The sequence below is a fragment of the Saimiri boliviensis genome, chromosome 4, assembly GCF_048565385.1.
Source record: "Saimiri boliviensis isolate mSaiBol1 chromosome 4, mSaiBol1.pri, whole genome shotgun sequence".
Lineage (NCBI taxonomy): Eukaryota > Metazoa > Chordata > Mammalia > Primates > Cebidae > Saimiri > Saimiri boliviensis.
In genome coordinates this window covers 11,704,709-11,720,935 of record NC_133452.1, presented here as the reverse complement: position 1 = coordinate 11,720,935, position 16,227 = coordinate 11,704,709, and the positions used below count along the sequence as shown (strand labels likewise).

General features: G+C 42.6%; 1 protein-coding gene across 3 annotated transcripts in view; it reads left to right on the top strand.

The window, feature by feature from the left end:
• Window positions 1–16,227, top strand: part of TULP4 (TUB like protein 4) — a 287,703-nt gene that overhangs the window by 234,423 nt on the left and 37,053 nt on the right. For all 3 annotated transcript variants that reach the window (XM_039467723.2, XM_074397192.1, XM_074397191.1), the window contains one exon: window positions 2,205–2,371. In XM_039467723.2, coding sequence (XP_039323657.2) covers window positions 2,205–2,371 — 167 coding nt within the window. The remainder of the gene's footprint in view (window positions 1–2,204; window positions 2,372–16,227) is intronic.

The window sequence follows — 16,227 nt, the reverse complement described above, 5'->3', positions numbered from 1 at the left end:
AATCTGAATCCACAGGATGTTTTCGATTCTTTTATGTGATTTTTCATTTCCTGATTGTGAGAATTGTTTTGTTTTGTTTTGTTTTTTCTGTTTTCTGTTCATCTATAACTGCTTTGGCTCAGCCCTTTGTCTCCCTAGTTTCTGCTCTGCAACTAATTTCATGAGAAAGTTCTGGGTTCCCTGGTCTGGAAGACTATGTTGCCCCAGGAGACACACTCCATTCCAGTTTTCAAGAGAGGTGAAAGAGCTTCAGCAACCTCATAATGTTCTGGTAGCAGCATCAAAATCATGACCATGCATGAATAACGGGGGTATTGTCATGTGTGTGCTGATAGAGCCTGGGACCACTGAATTCTAGCCCCACCTCTGAAATATGTGCCCTTCAGGGCAGAGCCTTTTCTTTTTTTTTTTTTTTGAGACGGAGTTTCGCTCTTGTTACCCAGGCTGGAGTGCAATGGCGCGATCTCGGCTCACCGCAACCTCCGCCTCCTGGGCTCAGGCAATTCTCCTGCCTCAGCCTCCTGTGTAGCTGGGATTACAGGCACATGCCACCATGCCCAGCTAATTTTTTGTATTTTTAGTAGAGACGGGGTTTCACCATGTTGACCAGGATGGTCTCAATCTCTTGACCTTGTGATCCACCCGCCTCGGCCTCCCAAAGTGCTGGGATTACAGGCTTGAGCCACCGCGCCCGGCGAGCCTTTTCTTTAAGTTCCACTCAGCTTCTCTGCAAAGTGGGCCACTTTAGTTTTAGATTCAGAGATTTCTGTATAAACTAGATTATGATTTTAGGGTCTTGAGGGAGAAAAAATATGTAGTGAATCTTATTAATACTAGTAGCTTTTGTTTTACCAGCAAGAAATAAGTAAATTGTTCACACTGGGATAGGATAAATCTTTTAATAACCATTTCTGTTTTTTTTTTTTTTTGTTTGTTTTTTTTTGAGACACAGTATCGCACCATCACCCAGGCTGTAGTGCACTGGCACAATCTCAGCTCACTGCAATCTCCGCTTCCTGAGTTCAGGCAATTCTCCTACCTCAGCCTTGCTAGTAGCTGGGACTACGGGCATGCGCCACCATGCCCAGCTAATTTTTTTGTATTTTTAGTAGAGACGGGGTTTCACCATGTTGGCCAGGATGGTCTTGATCTCTTGACCTCATGATTTGCCTGCCTCAGCCTCCCAAAGTGGTAGGATTACAGGTGTGAGCCGCCATGGCCGGCAGTAACCATTTCTTATAGCACTGAGTAGTTTGTAGGTGGGCATTGAATTTCCAGTGTGGAAATTTCACTGAAAAAACTATCTCCCAGCAGGGGTATTTATTTTCTAAGCCCCACAACATCATCAAATGGCTAATAAAAGTCAGCATTCTCATATGTATCGGTGTCCTTTATATGAACCTTATCTGCCCAGTAGTGCCCAGAAATCAAGTGAATATAAACTTAGGCTTTGTTTTCGATTTCCTTTTTATGTTTGGCATTTATAAACTCTCTGAGTCATCCCTGGGAATGGAGGACACCACAGTGGGCCAAGCACTTATATGAATATACAGTCAGAGGTTTTATTGTCTTGCTTTCTCTAAAAAACAAGGGAGTTCTGCGAGTCTCATTATGGAAATACAGGAATTGGAGATAGATATTTAACATGCCAACTTTATTATATCTTGATTTCTACCTAATTTGGTCGTGTTTCAGGAAACTACAATCCCCATTCATGTGACTGTTTTTAATAGAATCCATCATCTTCAGAGAAATGGGTCGTTGTATTTTTGAGCTAAAACATTAATATATCAGCTGGGCATTGTGGCTCACACCTGTAATCCCAGCACTTTGGGAGGCCAAGGTGGGCAGATCACCTGAGGTCAGGAGTTCAAAACCAGCCTGACCAACATGGAGAAATTCCATCTCTACTAAAAATATAAAATTAGCTGGGTGTGGTGGTCTATGCCTGTAGTCCCAGCTACTCAGGAGGCTGAGGCAGGAGAATCGCTTGAACCCAGGAGGTGGAGGTTGTGGTGAGCCAATTATGCCATTGTATTTCAGCCTGAGTGACAAGAGCAAAACTCTGTCTCAAAAAAAAAAAATTTTGTTATTTTTGCTCAGTGTCTGTATTTTGTAAACTACTGAAGACAGGCAGTAGCCTTGCTGAGTGTCTGTTTAAGGAGAGCCATGTCTTTGTGCTGACCCTCTCTCCTCTGTTTCAGAGGTGGTGGCCCAGTGGTGCACACAGGGGGACTTGCTGGCAGTTGCTGGGATGGAACGGCAGGCCCAGCTTGGAGAGCTTCCCAATGGTCCCCTTCTGAAGAGTGCCATGGTCAAGTTCTACAATGTTCGTGGGGAGCACATCTTCACACTGGACACTCTTGTGCAGGTAAGAGTGTTCTTAGGAACCAGGTACATTTTCATTAGTATCTGCTTTCAGGAGTGGCACCACTGTATGACTATTCCTCTAGTTTCTTTTAAATACTGTGAATAGGTTATTATAATTATCGTTGACAAATTTTATTTTCATCTTTTTTTTACAATATAGTTAAGTTGTGGTTTGTAAACCAGGAAAAATGGAGACAGCAGTTTTTGCTTTTTAACCAGAATTCTTTATTCCATTTCCCAGTCAGATGAGCACATAGTAAATAAGCAGAGAAAGCTGGTGTTTATCATCAGTCTGAAGTAGAAATCAGAAAGTTGCAGACGTGATTGGTGCTTCTTCACTTACTCAGTTGTAGGAGAGGAAGAATAATTTTCTTCTCTACTCTTAGTGAATTCTTAGCTGGGACTCCCTGTTACAAAAGACAGATTAACAGGAAAACAAACAAGTTTCATAACATGTACATCTCCTGCCTACTCAGGAGCTAACCCAAAGAAATGAGGAAGTCTCTAGAGCAGCTCAAAAAATTGTCATAGACTACAGGCTTAAATGCTTTGCAGAAACAGAGAAAGAAGAGTGTGGGAAAAGGTCCAGTTTAGAAAAGCCTCCTAAAGCACAGGTGATATTAGTTCTGCAGATTTAACCCAATGCCTTCTCTCCTTTTTTTATAAAAGTCTCCAGAAATCCAGTCATCCTTCTCTTCCTGGTATAGAGAGAGAGGCCCTTACAAATGGAGATTTTCTTTATAGATGTAATTTCTCTTACAAAAGGGTGACTTTTTTTTTAGAGCTGGAGTTTTGCTCTTATTGCCCAGACTGGAGTGCAATGCACAATCTCGGCTCACTGCAACCCTCACCTCCTGAGTTCAAGGAATTCTCCTGCCTCAGCCTCCTGAGTAGCTGGGGATTACAGGCACCTGCCACCACACTTGGCTAATTTTTGTAGTTTTTGTTTTGTTTTGTTTTGTTTTGTTTTGTTTTGTTTTGTTTTGTTTTGTTTTGTTTTGTTTTTTTAGTAGAGACGGGATTTCACCATGTTGGCCAGGCTGGTCTCAAATTCCTGACCTCAGGCGATCTACCCATCTTGGGCTCCCAAACTGCTGGGATTACAGGCGTGAGCTCCCAGCCTACCCTGTGTCTTTACCCTATGTGTATCTCAAAATAACCAGCTCAAAATTATTCTTATGCCAAAGAGACAGATTTGTGGTGGCTTATTCTGGTCTCCTACAGTCATATCTGAGGAAGCATGTCCTGAATCCTGTCACACTCTTGATTTTATGTTTGTTATGCCTGTGATGAACCTTTATATTTTAACTAAATTATTGTTAAGCAATAATTTTAAAATTTAAAAGTCTTTAAGAAAGTATACACGGACGGGCCCCCTTTCTATTTGTTTCTATTTCCCAGAAATCTTTAGGCCACTTGATGTTTGGGTCAGTTATAGTGGAGGGTGAAATTCTCAGCAGGGCTTAATAGAGGCATGCCCAGGAGGGAGCTGGTAGTGGAGGTGATAATGAACAAGCATCTATGTCCTAACATTACTCAGCTCGTCAGAGAGTCAGGTATCCCAGATTTGGGGAAATCTGTAATTAGATGCACGTATTAAATATTTAAATATAGATTTTCTTCTTTTAATTGTGGTAAAATACATACAACATAGAATTTATCATCTTAACCATTTTTAAATGTACTGTTTTGTAGTATTGAATATGTTACATTATTTCACAACCAGTCTCCAGCACCTTTTCATCTTGCAGAACTAAAACTCTTCACATATTAAACAGCTACTCCCTATTTCTTGCTCCCCCCAGTCCATGAGAAGCACCATTTTACTATCTTTTCTATGAGTTTGACTCTATATATGTCATGTAAGTAGAATTATGCAATATGTTGACAAAGCAAACCAAATTCCCTACAATATTTAAAGAGGTTTATTCTGAGCCAAATATGAGCAACCATGGCCTATGACACAGTCTCAAGAGGTCCTGAGAATAGGCGCCTTAAGTAGTCAGGTCACAGATTGGTTTTGTACATTTTAGGGAGACAGAAGTTACAGGCAAAGGCATACATCAGTACTCATGAGGTATATGTTGGTTCGGCCTGTGGGAAGGTAGGACGTCTTGAAGCAGGTGCACATACATGTCATAGGTGTATTCAGAGATTTTCTGATTGGCAATTGGTTGAAAGAGTTAAGCTTTGCCCAAAGAGTTGAAGTCAGGAGAAAAAGTGCTTGAGTGAAGCTAAGGGGGTTGTGGAGGCCAAGGCTCTTAGCCCCACCCCACCCCCAAGAAGGAGTCTTGCTCTGCCCCAGGCTGGAGTGCAGTGGAGCAATCTCAGCTCACTGCAACCTCTGCCTCCCAGGTTCAAGCAATTCTCCTGCCTCAACCTCCCCAGTAGCTGGGATTACAGGTACACACCACCATGCCCAGCTAATTTTTTTTTTTATTTTGTATTTTTAGTATTTTGGTGTGGTTTTTTGTTGTTGTTGTTTGGGGTTTTTTTTTGTATTTTCACCACATTGGCCAGGCTGATCTGGAACTCCAAACCTTACGATCCACTCACCTCGGCCTCCCAAAGTGCTAGGATTACAGGCGTGAGCCACTGTGACCAGCACCAAGATTCTTGTTATGCAAATGAAGCCACTTCAGTAGCAGGCTTCAGAGTGAATAAATGGTAAATGTCTCCTTTCAGACCTTAAAAGGTGTCAGACTCTTCGTTAAATGTCTGCTGGATCAGGAAAAGTCATAGAAAAGGAAGGAGATTCTCTACAAAATGCAAATCTCCCCTACAAAAGATGGCTTTGCAGGGCCATTTCAAAATATATCAATGAAATGTATTTTTGGGTAAAATACTTTGATTTCCTTTGGGCCTGCTATCTGTTGTATGATGCTGTATCAGAATCAGGTTGGAATTTGGTATCTTATTGCTACAGAGTCTGTTTTGTCAGTCTTACCTCTATTTTAATGTTAATGTTGGTCAGTTGTGCCTGAACCCCAAAGGGATGGCGGGGGCAGTATAAGGAGGCATGTCCAACCTTCCTTCCTGTCATAGCCTGAACTAGTTTTCTAGACTCCTTTGGGATCGCCTTGGCCAACAGCAGACCCATTCAGCTGGTTGGGTGGCTTAGAATTTTATTTTTGGTTTACAAGTATTTATCTTTTTTATGACTGGCTTATTTCACTTAACATAATATCCTCAAGGTTCATCCATGTTGTACCATGTGTCAGAATTTTCTTTCTTTTTAAGGCTGAATAATGTTTATTGTATGGATATACCACATTTTGTTTACCAGTTGATAGACATTTGGGTTCCTTCCATCTTTCGGCTGTTGTAAATAATTCTTCTGTGAACATGGGTATACAGATACCTCTTTGAGAACCTGCTTTTCAAGTCTTCTGGATCTGTGCCCAGAAGTAGACTTGCTGGATCATATGGTAATTCTATTTTTAATTTTGTGAGGAACTGCCATACTGTTTTTTCATGGCAGCTTGTTAACAGAAAGACTGAACTCTGTAAAATATTTTAAAGAGGTTTATTTTGGGCCAGTATCAGTGACCCTGGCCCAGTGAAACAGTCTCGAGAGGTCCTGAGAAAATGCACCCGAAGGAGTTGAATTACAGTTTGGTTTTGTACATTTCGGGGAGGCAAGAGTTACAATCAATGACATAAATCAACATGTGGAGGGTATACGTTGGCTCAACCTGAAAATGTGGAATATCTTGAAGCCAGGGGGAGACAGAGGAGTATACAGGTCACAAGTAGATTCAGAAAATCTTTAATCTACAATTAGTTAAAGGAGCAAAATTTTGTATAGAATTTAGGAGTCAGCAGAAAGGAATATTTTAAGTTAAAACATTGGTGTGCTGTGTCAAGAGTCAGCCACATATGAGCCATTTAGCGAGATTGGTGGCCTTTAGGCATGGCTTAAGGCTTCCCTTGCCTGGCCTTAAGTATTGTTTAGAATTTGCTATCTTGGGCCGGGCAGGGTGGCTCACGCCTAAAATCCCAGCACTGGGAGGCCGAGGCTGGTGGATCACAAGGTCAAGAGATTGAGACCATCCTGGTCAACACGGTGAAACCCCGTCTCTACTGAAAAATACAAAAAAATTAGCTGGGCATGGTGGTGCGCACCTGTGGTCCCAGCTACTCAGGAGGCTGAGGCAGGAGAATTGCTTGAACCCAGGAGGTGGAGGTTGCAGTGAGCCGAGATCACGCCATTGCACTCCAGCCTGGGTAACAAGAGCGAAACTCCATCTCAAAAAAAAAAAAAAAAGAATTTGCTATCTTGTTGCCATCGAGTCTTTTGTCAGCCTTATGATCTCTATTTTTATATTTACTCAGGTCTTTTAAGCCTAAACTCCAGAAGGGAGGGAGTTCAATGATGTGTGTCCAACCTCCCTGCCTGTCATGGCTGGGAATTCCGTTTTTAAGGTTTTTCTGGAGTTTCCTTGGCCAAGAGAGGGTCCATTCAGGCGATAGGGGCCTTAGGATTTTAATTTTGGTTTACAAGCTGCACTGTTTTACATTTTCACTAACATTACACAAGGATTCTAGTTTTTTCACATCCTTGCCAACACTGTCATTTTTCCTGGACTTTTTTTATTTTAGAGTAACCATCCTCTTGGGTGTTAGGGGATATCTCATTGTGGTTTTGATTTGCATTTCCCTAAGGATTAATGTTGATTAGTGATGTTGTGACATATCTTCTTTGGAGAAATGTCTGTTCAAATCTATTTTTCTTAGGAAGTAGGATTAAACTGTGTCTTTGAGCAGTGTAATATCTTCTTGGGCAAATAAGCATATTTGTTCACTCATTTGTTCAACCATCCAGCAAAGATATTTTGAGGAGCCACTGTGTGGCTGGCACTGAGCTCTGAGTGCTCGTGTTTCCGAGCTAAGCAAGGGAGACATGCTCCACACCCCCAGGAGCTCGCTAGCTGGTTAAGGAAGACAGGCAAGTAATGACACAGAAATGCTTTTGATTTTGAAGTAGGACTATTTACCTGGTGCTTTGACAACCTGGAGGAAAAGAGTCTTACACCTGCTCTTTGGGGGTATTTTTCTACCTCTGCCTGATCTCCCTTCTCACTCTGCATTCCTCAGACAATTTCAACCACTCTTATAGCTTTAATTCCAGTCTCAATGAAGGTCCGAAGCCTAGGAAAGAGGCCTGTGTAGACCCACTTGCTTCCTTTACAGACCCATCAGCCATCTCATAAGCATTGCAAATTCAACATGCCCAAACCTCAGAATATTCCACCTCACAGATACGCTCTTCTTCCAGGTTGTGGTCCAGCTGCTCAAGCCGGAAGTCACAGTCAGCCTGTCCACTGAATCCCAGTGGGTATTTTTACCTCCAAGATGTCTTTGTGTCTACATCCTTTGTCTTCGGTGGCCACCACTTAGTCCAAGCCACCCTCATCTTACCTGCAGTGTTTGAGCCATGCCTTTCCCTTTCAAACGTTATTCACTTTGCAGTCACAGCCTTTGTAAAATCACAAGTCAGATCAGTAGCTTCTTACTGCCCTTAGGATAAAGTTCAAAAATTCATTGTGCCTTCAAAAGATCACCACAGTCTGGCCCTCCATCCTCTCATCCTCTCTAGAATTAGCCCTTACCACTCCATTCTCCTCTGACCCTGCCAAACTGGACTTTTCTGTTTCTCAGTTTACCAGATGCCTGCTTTTTTCCAAGCTTTGCACCATGCCTGAAACAGATCTTGACTAACGGTATGGTAGAGTCTCAGCAAATGCTGATTGAATGAATCAGTGAGCCTTAAGATTGTACCTTATTGCTGTGAATTACTTGGTGAGTTATGTAATTTCCAAAGATCTGATAACTTAAAATTATTTGCCATTCATATTATTTTTTAGTTTCTTTAGCCACTGGCTGTCATAACATGATTTCTTTTAAAAAAAAAAACTAATAATAAATCACTTTTAGAAATAGAATATAGTTTGATTATAGCATAGGTTATGTAAGGGGCAACAACAGAAAGTAAGACTAGAAAAGTGTCTTAGGACCAAATATGTCTTAGTCTGTTTGGGCTGCTATAAGAACATACCTTAGACTGAATGACTTATAAATGATACAAATTTATTTCTCACAGTTCTGGAGGCTGGGAAGTCCAAGAACAAGGCACTGGTAGATTCAGTGTCTGGTCTACTCCATAGATGGCACCTTGTGCCTGTGTTCTCACATGGTAGAAGGGGTAAAAGCAGAGAGGCGCCTCCCTTTAACCTCTTTTATAGAAGCACTAATCCTGTTTGTAAGGGAGGAGGCCTTATGACTTAATCACTTCCCAAAGGCCCCACCTAATACCACCACCGTGGGGGCTAGATTACAACAAGAATTATGGCACATTCAGACCATACATAGCACTGGCCAAGGTGTTAAACTTCATTTAGCCTTTTGTTTTGTATTTTTATTTTATGAGCAAGGGAGAGGTGAGACAGGACTCTGGGGGGACTAATCTGACAGCAGTGTTGTTATCTCAGTAAGAAGGAATGAGGATGAGAAACCAGAAAAGTGAAAATAGAGTGGAAGAGAGACACAGAGTTCACAGAGATTATAAGAGGTTTGGCTCTTGAAGGACTGGGAGAAGGAGGAGGAGGTCGGTACCAGCGAAAGCAGACCTTTTTTTTGGACACAGGATCTTACTCTGTCACCCAGGCTGGAGTGCAGTGGCATGATCTCAGCTCACTGCAACTTCCACCTTCTGGGTTCAAGAGATTCTCTCACCTCCATTTCTCAAGTAGCTGGGACTACAGGTATGTGCCACCACATTGGCTAATTTTTGTATTTTTTGGTAGACGGGGTTTCATCATGTTGGCCAGGCTGGTCTCGATTTCCTGACCTCAAGTGATTCACCCACCTCAGCCTTCAAAAGTGCTGGGATTACAGGTCTGAGCCGCCTACACCTGGCCAAAGACCATCTTAGTTACTGGTTGCAGCCACACGTCTAAGGGTGGAAGGCAGTTGCAGATGTGGGACTGGAACTGAGGCAAGGGGCTGGGTTGGAGACAAAAATTTGGAGTCATCCACATGGAAGCCGTAGTTGAGAATTGAAATGAATTTAATGCCAAAGGAATAAGTAGAAAAAGGGGAAATGAGGAAAGGGCCAAGCATGGAACTTTGGGTAGTGGAGTGATAGTCTTCATTTATCAAGCAGCACAAGGAAGGAGATGGAAGAGGAACGTCATAAAGAAACATTAACGCGGCCAGGTGCAGTGGCTCATGCCTGTAATCCCAGCACTTTGGGAGGCTGAGGCGGGCAGATTATGAGGTCAGGAGTTCAAGACCAGACTGGCCGACATGGTGACATCCTGTCTCTAACTAAAAAACACAAAAATTAGGTGGTCGTGGTGGCTCATGCCTGTAATCCCAGCTACTCGGGAGGCTGAGGTAGGAGAATTGCTTAAACCGGGACCTGGGAGGTGGAGGCGGCAGTGAGCTGAGATCACGTCACTGCACTCCAGCCTGGGCTACAGAGCAAGACTCCATTTAAAAAAAAAAGAATGAATGAATGAAAGAAAGAACGAACAAAAGAAAGAAAGACAAAGAGACAGAGAGAGAGAGAGAAAAAGAAACATTAAGGGAAATATGTCAATCAAGAGAACAGCAGTTGAAAAGTAGACATGAAAAATTGGATTTTGAGGTTTTAAGTTCAAAGAATGGTCTCAGTAGAATAGTGATGGAAGTCACATGGTAAAAGATTTTTCATTCAGTCAGTCAGTCTTTATTGAGCCATCTGTATGCCAAGCATTGTTCTAGGTGCTGGAGATACAGCTGTGACAGCCAGGATAAAGAATGGGCGACCAAGCGGCTAGTGAAGAAGTTGGGGCAGCACATATAAACTACTGTTTTGACAGGGTTTGAGGGGAAGACGGAGAGAGGATGATAACTTGAAACGGAGAGGCATGACTATGTTCATACACAATTAATAAGGCTTTGGGGCAAAAAGAAGAAATAAGGAAGCAAGAAAAAGAACAGCAAGGGACAAGAGCCCAGTGCAGGTTAGAAGATGTGGGTTTGAGGGCAGTAGGGAGGTTTAATGTGGAAGAGACAGAAAAGAAGGAGAGATTGTAGAAAGAGACAAAGGATTTTTAAGTAAAGGAGGGAGCCAAAGCACATATTACAGCACAGCACCTGTCTTCTCACTGAACTAAAGGCAGGATGAAAAGCACAGGGAACGTTTGGCAGGGGTGCCATAGAGTGCCATCCACGAGCCATTCAAGGTAATAAATTTCATGTTCATGCCTTCACTGTAACCCTGGAGTCAGTACTACCAATTGCCTAAAACTGGAAACTGGAAAGGTTAGTGTAGTAGAAGGGCCAAGAAGTAGAAGTAGTCTAGGAAACCGCAAAGGATATTGTGGAATTGGGCCGCCATGGCATCGGTGGTTAGATACTTCATCACCTAGGAAGTGTAAAGTCATGAAAAGACATGTTCAAGAGGCGGTGATAAAAACAAAATGGGAAGTTGTGGTTGGACAGGGACTTTAAATTTTGGAAGTGAAGTCATTCTAAGTGAACCCAGGAAAGAGCTGAAGTAGAACGGAGTCAAGGCCATATGTATAAGGTCAGGGCATCGGCAACATAAACATAAATATTGGAGTCCCTGTGGATTTGGGATTGAAGGAAGGCGAGATTAACTCAATTCTATTTGTGGCCCCACTGCCAGTGCATTGCCTAGAACATAGTAGGTACTTAGTTAATATTTTTTCTGTGGGTTTATGGATGGAGTGGTGTCAACATAGGCTTTCTTTCATCTTTCTGTTGATTGTTTGAACCTGTAGGCTATGTGGCATTTATAATCAATCTCATGCTGATTCTTTATAAGGCTTTTACGATTATTAGGATATTTGTGAATTCAAGTACTGAAACACAGCACTGTCCCCACTTTGACTTAGGGCCCCCTTGCTAATAGCATTCTGTTCCCTCCACAGGGAATGTTCTTCCTGCTGGTTTAGCTGAGGAGATAGATCTTCCTCAGGGCCAGCTCAGTCACATTTTCTTTTAAAGCTGCCCAGTGGATTTAGGCTCCCCTCTGTAAACCCTCAGGGTGCTTAACACCTCTGGCATGTATTACACTTTTCTGTCTACTTGGGTTATTTTCCTGAAGTCAGAGGCTTCCTTTTTCTGACCAGTGCCTAGACTGTAGGTTCGATGGCCTTAACCATTGCAAAAGTTCTCATCAGCCATCACATGAAACTCACATGGATCCTGAATTAAAATGTTTGAGCTCAGAAATAAGAGAAAAGGCCTTGACTGATCTTCCTTTGAAGAAAAATATCTCTACAGTACCTCAGCATTTCAATAAATTATTGATTCTTTTTTTCATTGGGGGTCCATTTCAACTATTGAAAAAAATTGCCTCAATAATACAAGGTTAAATAATGATGCCATTAAAAATCAAGTACAATATTAATTGTATTTAGCACCAGTTTAACTCTTGTCTAATGATTCTAAAATCACATGTGATCTATGCTGTGCTATTCAAGGAGTCCAAAGGCAGGGACATTTTTATAGCAGAAAGGAAATTAGGCGATTTATTGGACTGCTTATAAAAAGAACTAAATGCAATTTAGATTGGATAATGTATTTCCAAGTTAATTAGATTGTAGGTTATTGCATACAAAGCCATTGCCTGGGACGAACTTGCAGCAGCAGCAGCAGCTTTAAGATTGATTCTCCTGATTTACTTGTAACAGGAATACTTATGACTGGAGCGCTTCTAAGGCAAATATGCTATAATTTATTTTCCTTCCTGTCCTACATGTTGTAATGTAAAATTCTGTAACTTATCTCACTAGCTGTTATCTGTGACTCCCTATATAATCTCGCATATCTGAAAATATACTAGGCTTTTAGAGTTGGCACTACTGACTGAAGTTTGTAGGACTCAGTAATTTATGGCCAGGTTTTTGTTTTGTTTTGTTTTATGGACTTCTGGCATTGAAGGTCTGTGGAGAAGTCACCCTATATTCTGTAAGATTCCGTTGTTAATGTGAGATATTGGGTAAAAAATTAGAAGAGAAGGTGGAAAAAGAAGTGGGAATTAAAAAATCAAATAAGAGATTGCATGTGTGGTCATGGACTTCTGTACTCTTGGTGGCGAATTCTGTAGCAAAAACAGACTTGCATTCTTTGACCTAGTCACTCTGCCTGTTCTTCTGGAGTTGCCACCGTTGTGCTTTTCCCATTTTTTTCTCGTAAGTAGATGAGAAGGGCTTTCGTGGGTGTTGTCTGCTTACAAAATACAAGGATGATTGTGTTCTTTTAAAACTGAAATTTGGTTGACTGATCACTGAACTAGCCTTTAAACTACAATTTAGTTGGTAGCCAATTATAACTTCATATTCAAAACTGTCTACAGCTCCAACCAATGTAGTCGCATGGTGACCAGTCACCAACTTCATCTGGTTTTTCGTTGCTTTTGTTGTTAGACAGAGTTTTGCTCCTGTTGCCCAGGCTGGAGTGCAATGGTACGATCTCGGCTCACTGCAACCTCTGCCTCCCAAGTTCAAGTGATTCTCCTGCCTCAGCCTCCCAAGTAGCTGGGATTACAGGCACGCACAACTATGCCTGTATTTTCAGTAGAGATGGGGTTTCACCACGTTCGTCAGGCTATTCTCGAACTCCTGACCCCAAATGATCCTCCTGCTTTGGCCTCCCACAGTGTTGGGATTACAGGCGTGAGCCACTGTGCCTGGCTTTTTAAAAATTTTTTACAGAGTCTCACTGTCTCCCAGGCTAGAGTGCAGTGAAATGATCATAGCTCACTGTAGCCTCGACATCCTGGGCTCAAATGATCCTCCTGCCTCCGCCTCCCAAGTAGCTAGGACTACAGGTGTGCACCACCACACCTGGCTAATTTTGAAAACTTTTTTTGTAAAGACGGGGTCTTGCTGTATTGCACAGGCTGGTCTTGAATTCCTTTCCTCAAGCAATCTTCCTTCCTCAGCCTCCCAAAATGTGGAATGACAGGCATGAGCCACTTCACCCGGCTCTTCATCTGTTTTAAAGTGAACTATTTTGTACATGTTTATACAACCGTAAAACATTTCATCCTACTAGGTGCGTTTTCTTTAAGACAGATCCTCCATCTGTTTTAGAGGGAGCTACAGAAAGATCCAACAAAGGGTGAAGAAGGAGGCTGGAGGGCCTCTGACTGTCCCAGAAATCTGCCTCCTCAGTGGCCGGGTAGCCAGTCTTCAGCCCGAGGCCTCAGTCATCCGGAAACCCAGTGCTTGCACTGCCTGTTTTCCCTGCCCAGGACCAGTGTCATTGGGTTTTGTTCCTCCTACGTTTTTAGAAGACTCCCACTCACTGCTATATACAACAATAGTAATATAGTGAGGAAGCTTTCAATTACAATTAAATAGAGTCCTCCTCTCAACCAGGCCTCTGTTCAGACCACCTCCAGGGCAGCCTCCCTGCTGCCTGTCTTCAGAAAGACCCCCTTGCTCTTGCTCTGGCCTTCTGTCAGCAGTCTTTTTACTTCATGGAATTTCATTATCTCACATTATCAAGAGGTTTCCTGTCACAGATTCTAAGATACAGATTGAGTACTCCTTATCTGAAATGCTTGGGACCAGAATTGCTTTGGATTTCAGATTTTTTTTTTTTGGATATCAGAATATTTGCATTATATCAGGTGAGCATCCCAAATGTGAAAATTCTAAATACTCCAGTAAACATTTCCTCTGAGGGTCTTATTGGCACTCCGGAAGTCAGATTTTGGAGCATTTTGGATTTCAGATTTTCAGATTAAGGAGACTTAACCTGTATTTATCTCTCTCCCTGCCATGCCAGGATGTAAACTCCATAAGGGCAGGGAATGTACTTTATTCACTGTCAGTTCCCTTATACCTAGCATGTGTCTGTCCATTTGTATACATTTAGCAAATATTTATTTAATGACTGACAGCTCAGTAGATTTGAAAAAATGATTGGCTGGATACATGGCGCGTCTTGTGTAGTAGCAGGAAGAGAGGTGTCAGAGTAAGGAGCTGGCACTGGGCCTTGATTGACAAACTCCATGGTGGGAGGTGAGGCAGAGCCAGCCCACCCCTGCTCCTTTCCAGGGCTCAGCCTTAGCACGGAGCAGGAGAAGCCAGAGGAGAAACCTGCCCGCCTCCATGGGCCGCTTCCCTCCAGTGCCTGGCCTAGAGCGCGTCCTCTCCAGCTGAGCAAGGGTTCCCCCTGTTCCCCCAGACTCACGCTCCTTGAAATGCAGCTCAGTTTCTTGCGCTTTTGCCTCACATTTAGACGTGTAAAATGTGTGAACCTCCCTATGCAAATTAAGATTTGAATGTCATCCGCTTCACAGTTCTAGCCATCAGTTTTAAAAATAGTCATTTTCCGTGATTTGAGAAAGAGATTAAGACCACAAACTTACAGCCGAGTTTTTCCCTAGCAGACAGCAGCTGTTCAAACAGAGACAGGAGTCTGGGAGCTTTGAAGAGCTGTGCTGTTCTGCTGCGGCTCAGCTCAGTAGGTGGAGGCTCCCAGGATGGAGACACACTCAGCATGGGCAAGATCTGTGGGTCAGCAGACAGTGGCTTCACGTTCTTCCTTCACCTGTGAACCTAGAGGACAGAGTGATGGAAAGCGACGATGGTGAGGCAGCAAAATCAGAACTAGAATTAGTGAACACCCACTCCGTGACTGTGGCCATGGGCAGTTAGCCTCATTGGACTTTTGTTCTTAACCAAAACTACAGACATTTGTATAGAGGGCTTTATAGGCTGAAATACCAGTAAACAGCTGAGGAAAAAATAACAGCAGCAGAATTGTAACTTTTAAAAAGTAAGATGACCTGTTAGGGACTTTCTGTGGACTCACAGGGGTTCTGAGAAGTCATGCCCCGCTGCCTGACCTCTAACCAAACAGTAATCACAGTCGCTCATTTTTCCCGGTCAGTGATGAGCCAAACTTTTCAGACAAGTGGGAGGGGCAGTTCTCGTTATCTGTCACTCCTTCCCTGTTTTTCTAGCACCGTCTTAAAAATTATTATGGCAAGGGTACCAGCATTTATTTTGCTGCTGTATCATCTTACATGGACTATATGCTACACAAACTAAATTAAATCAGTGTATCTCCCCGTTCCCCAGAGTAAGCTTTCACTGACATGGGCAAGTGAGTGAGTACTGCAGCCTAATTAATTTAATTTAGAAGAGGGGATTTCCTGGCCACATTGCCACAGATAATTATTCCTTTGAGACCCCGCAGGCATCACTTCTCCAGGCTGAATAATTTCAGCCCTTTTGCTCCCAGGTTCTAGTGTTCCGTCCTTGAATCTTTCAAGTCTTCTCACTCCTTGGCTGAGAATGAACTCGCCTGAACGAATGTGCTACCTGGTTTGAAATCACACTGCCCTCCCTCACTTTCCTGATGTGCCACCAACCGTGTTCCGTGTTCATCTAACAATGCTACCTGGCTACTTACCTACGGGCTCTTTTCCACCGTCATGAATCCCGCAGATCATTTACTTATGTGCTGTGTAAACCGCCTGTTTCTCTTCTTGTCTATTTGCCTTTTCTGTAGACATGTTTGGTTTGTTTCTGAGTAAAGTAGCCTTGACCAAATGGTCTAAGGGGCCATTTGAGCTTATTATTTTATATGTGATTGACAGATGGTTAAATTTTTCAGTGGGGTATTACGCATTCTTTAGGCTGTGTTATCAGTATGCTGACACTTCAGAGAGTAAGTAAGATAAGGACCAGTGGTGGAGTTGGGGATGGATGAAAATCACAGCTCTTCCACCATTTATTACCGTAACGAGATACCTAACCTGCTTTAGCCTCTGATGAGAATAATGATATCCATGTGTGACAGTAGAGCAGATACAGTGAATTC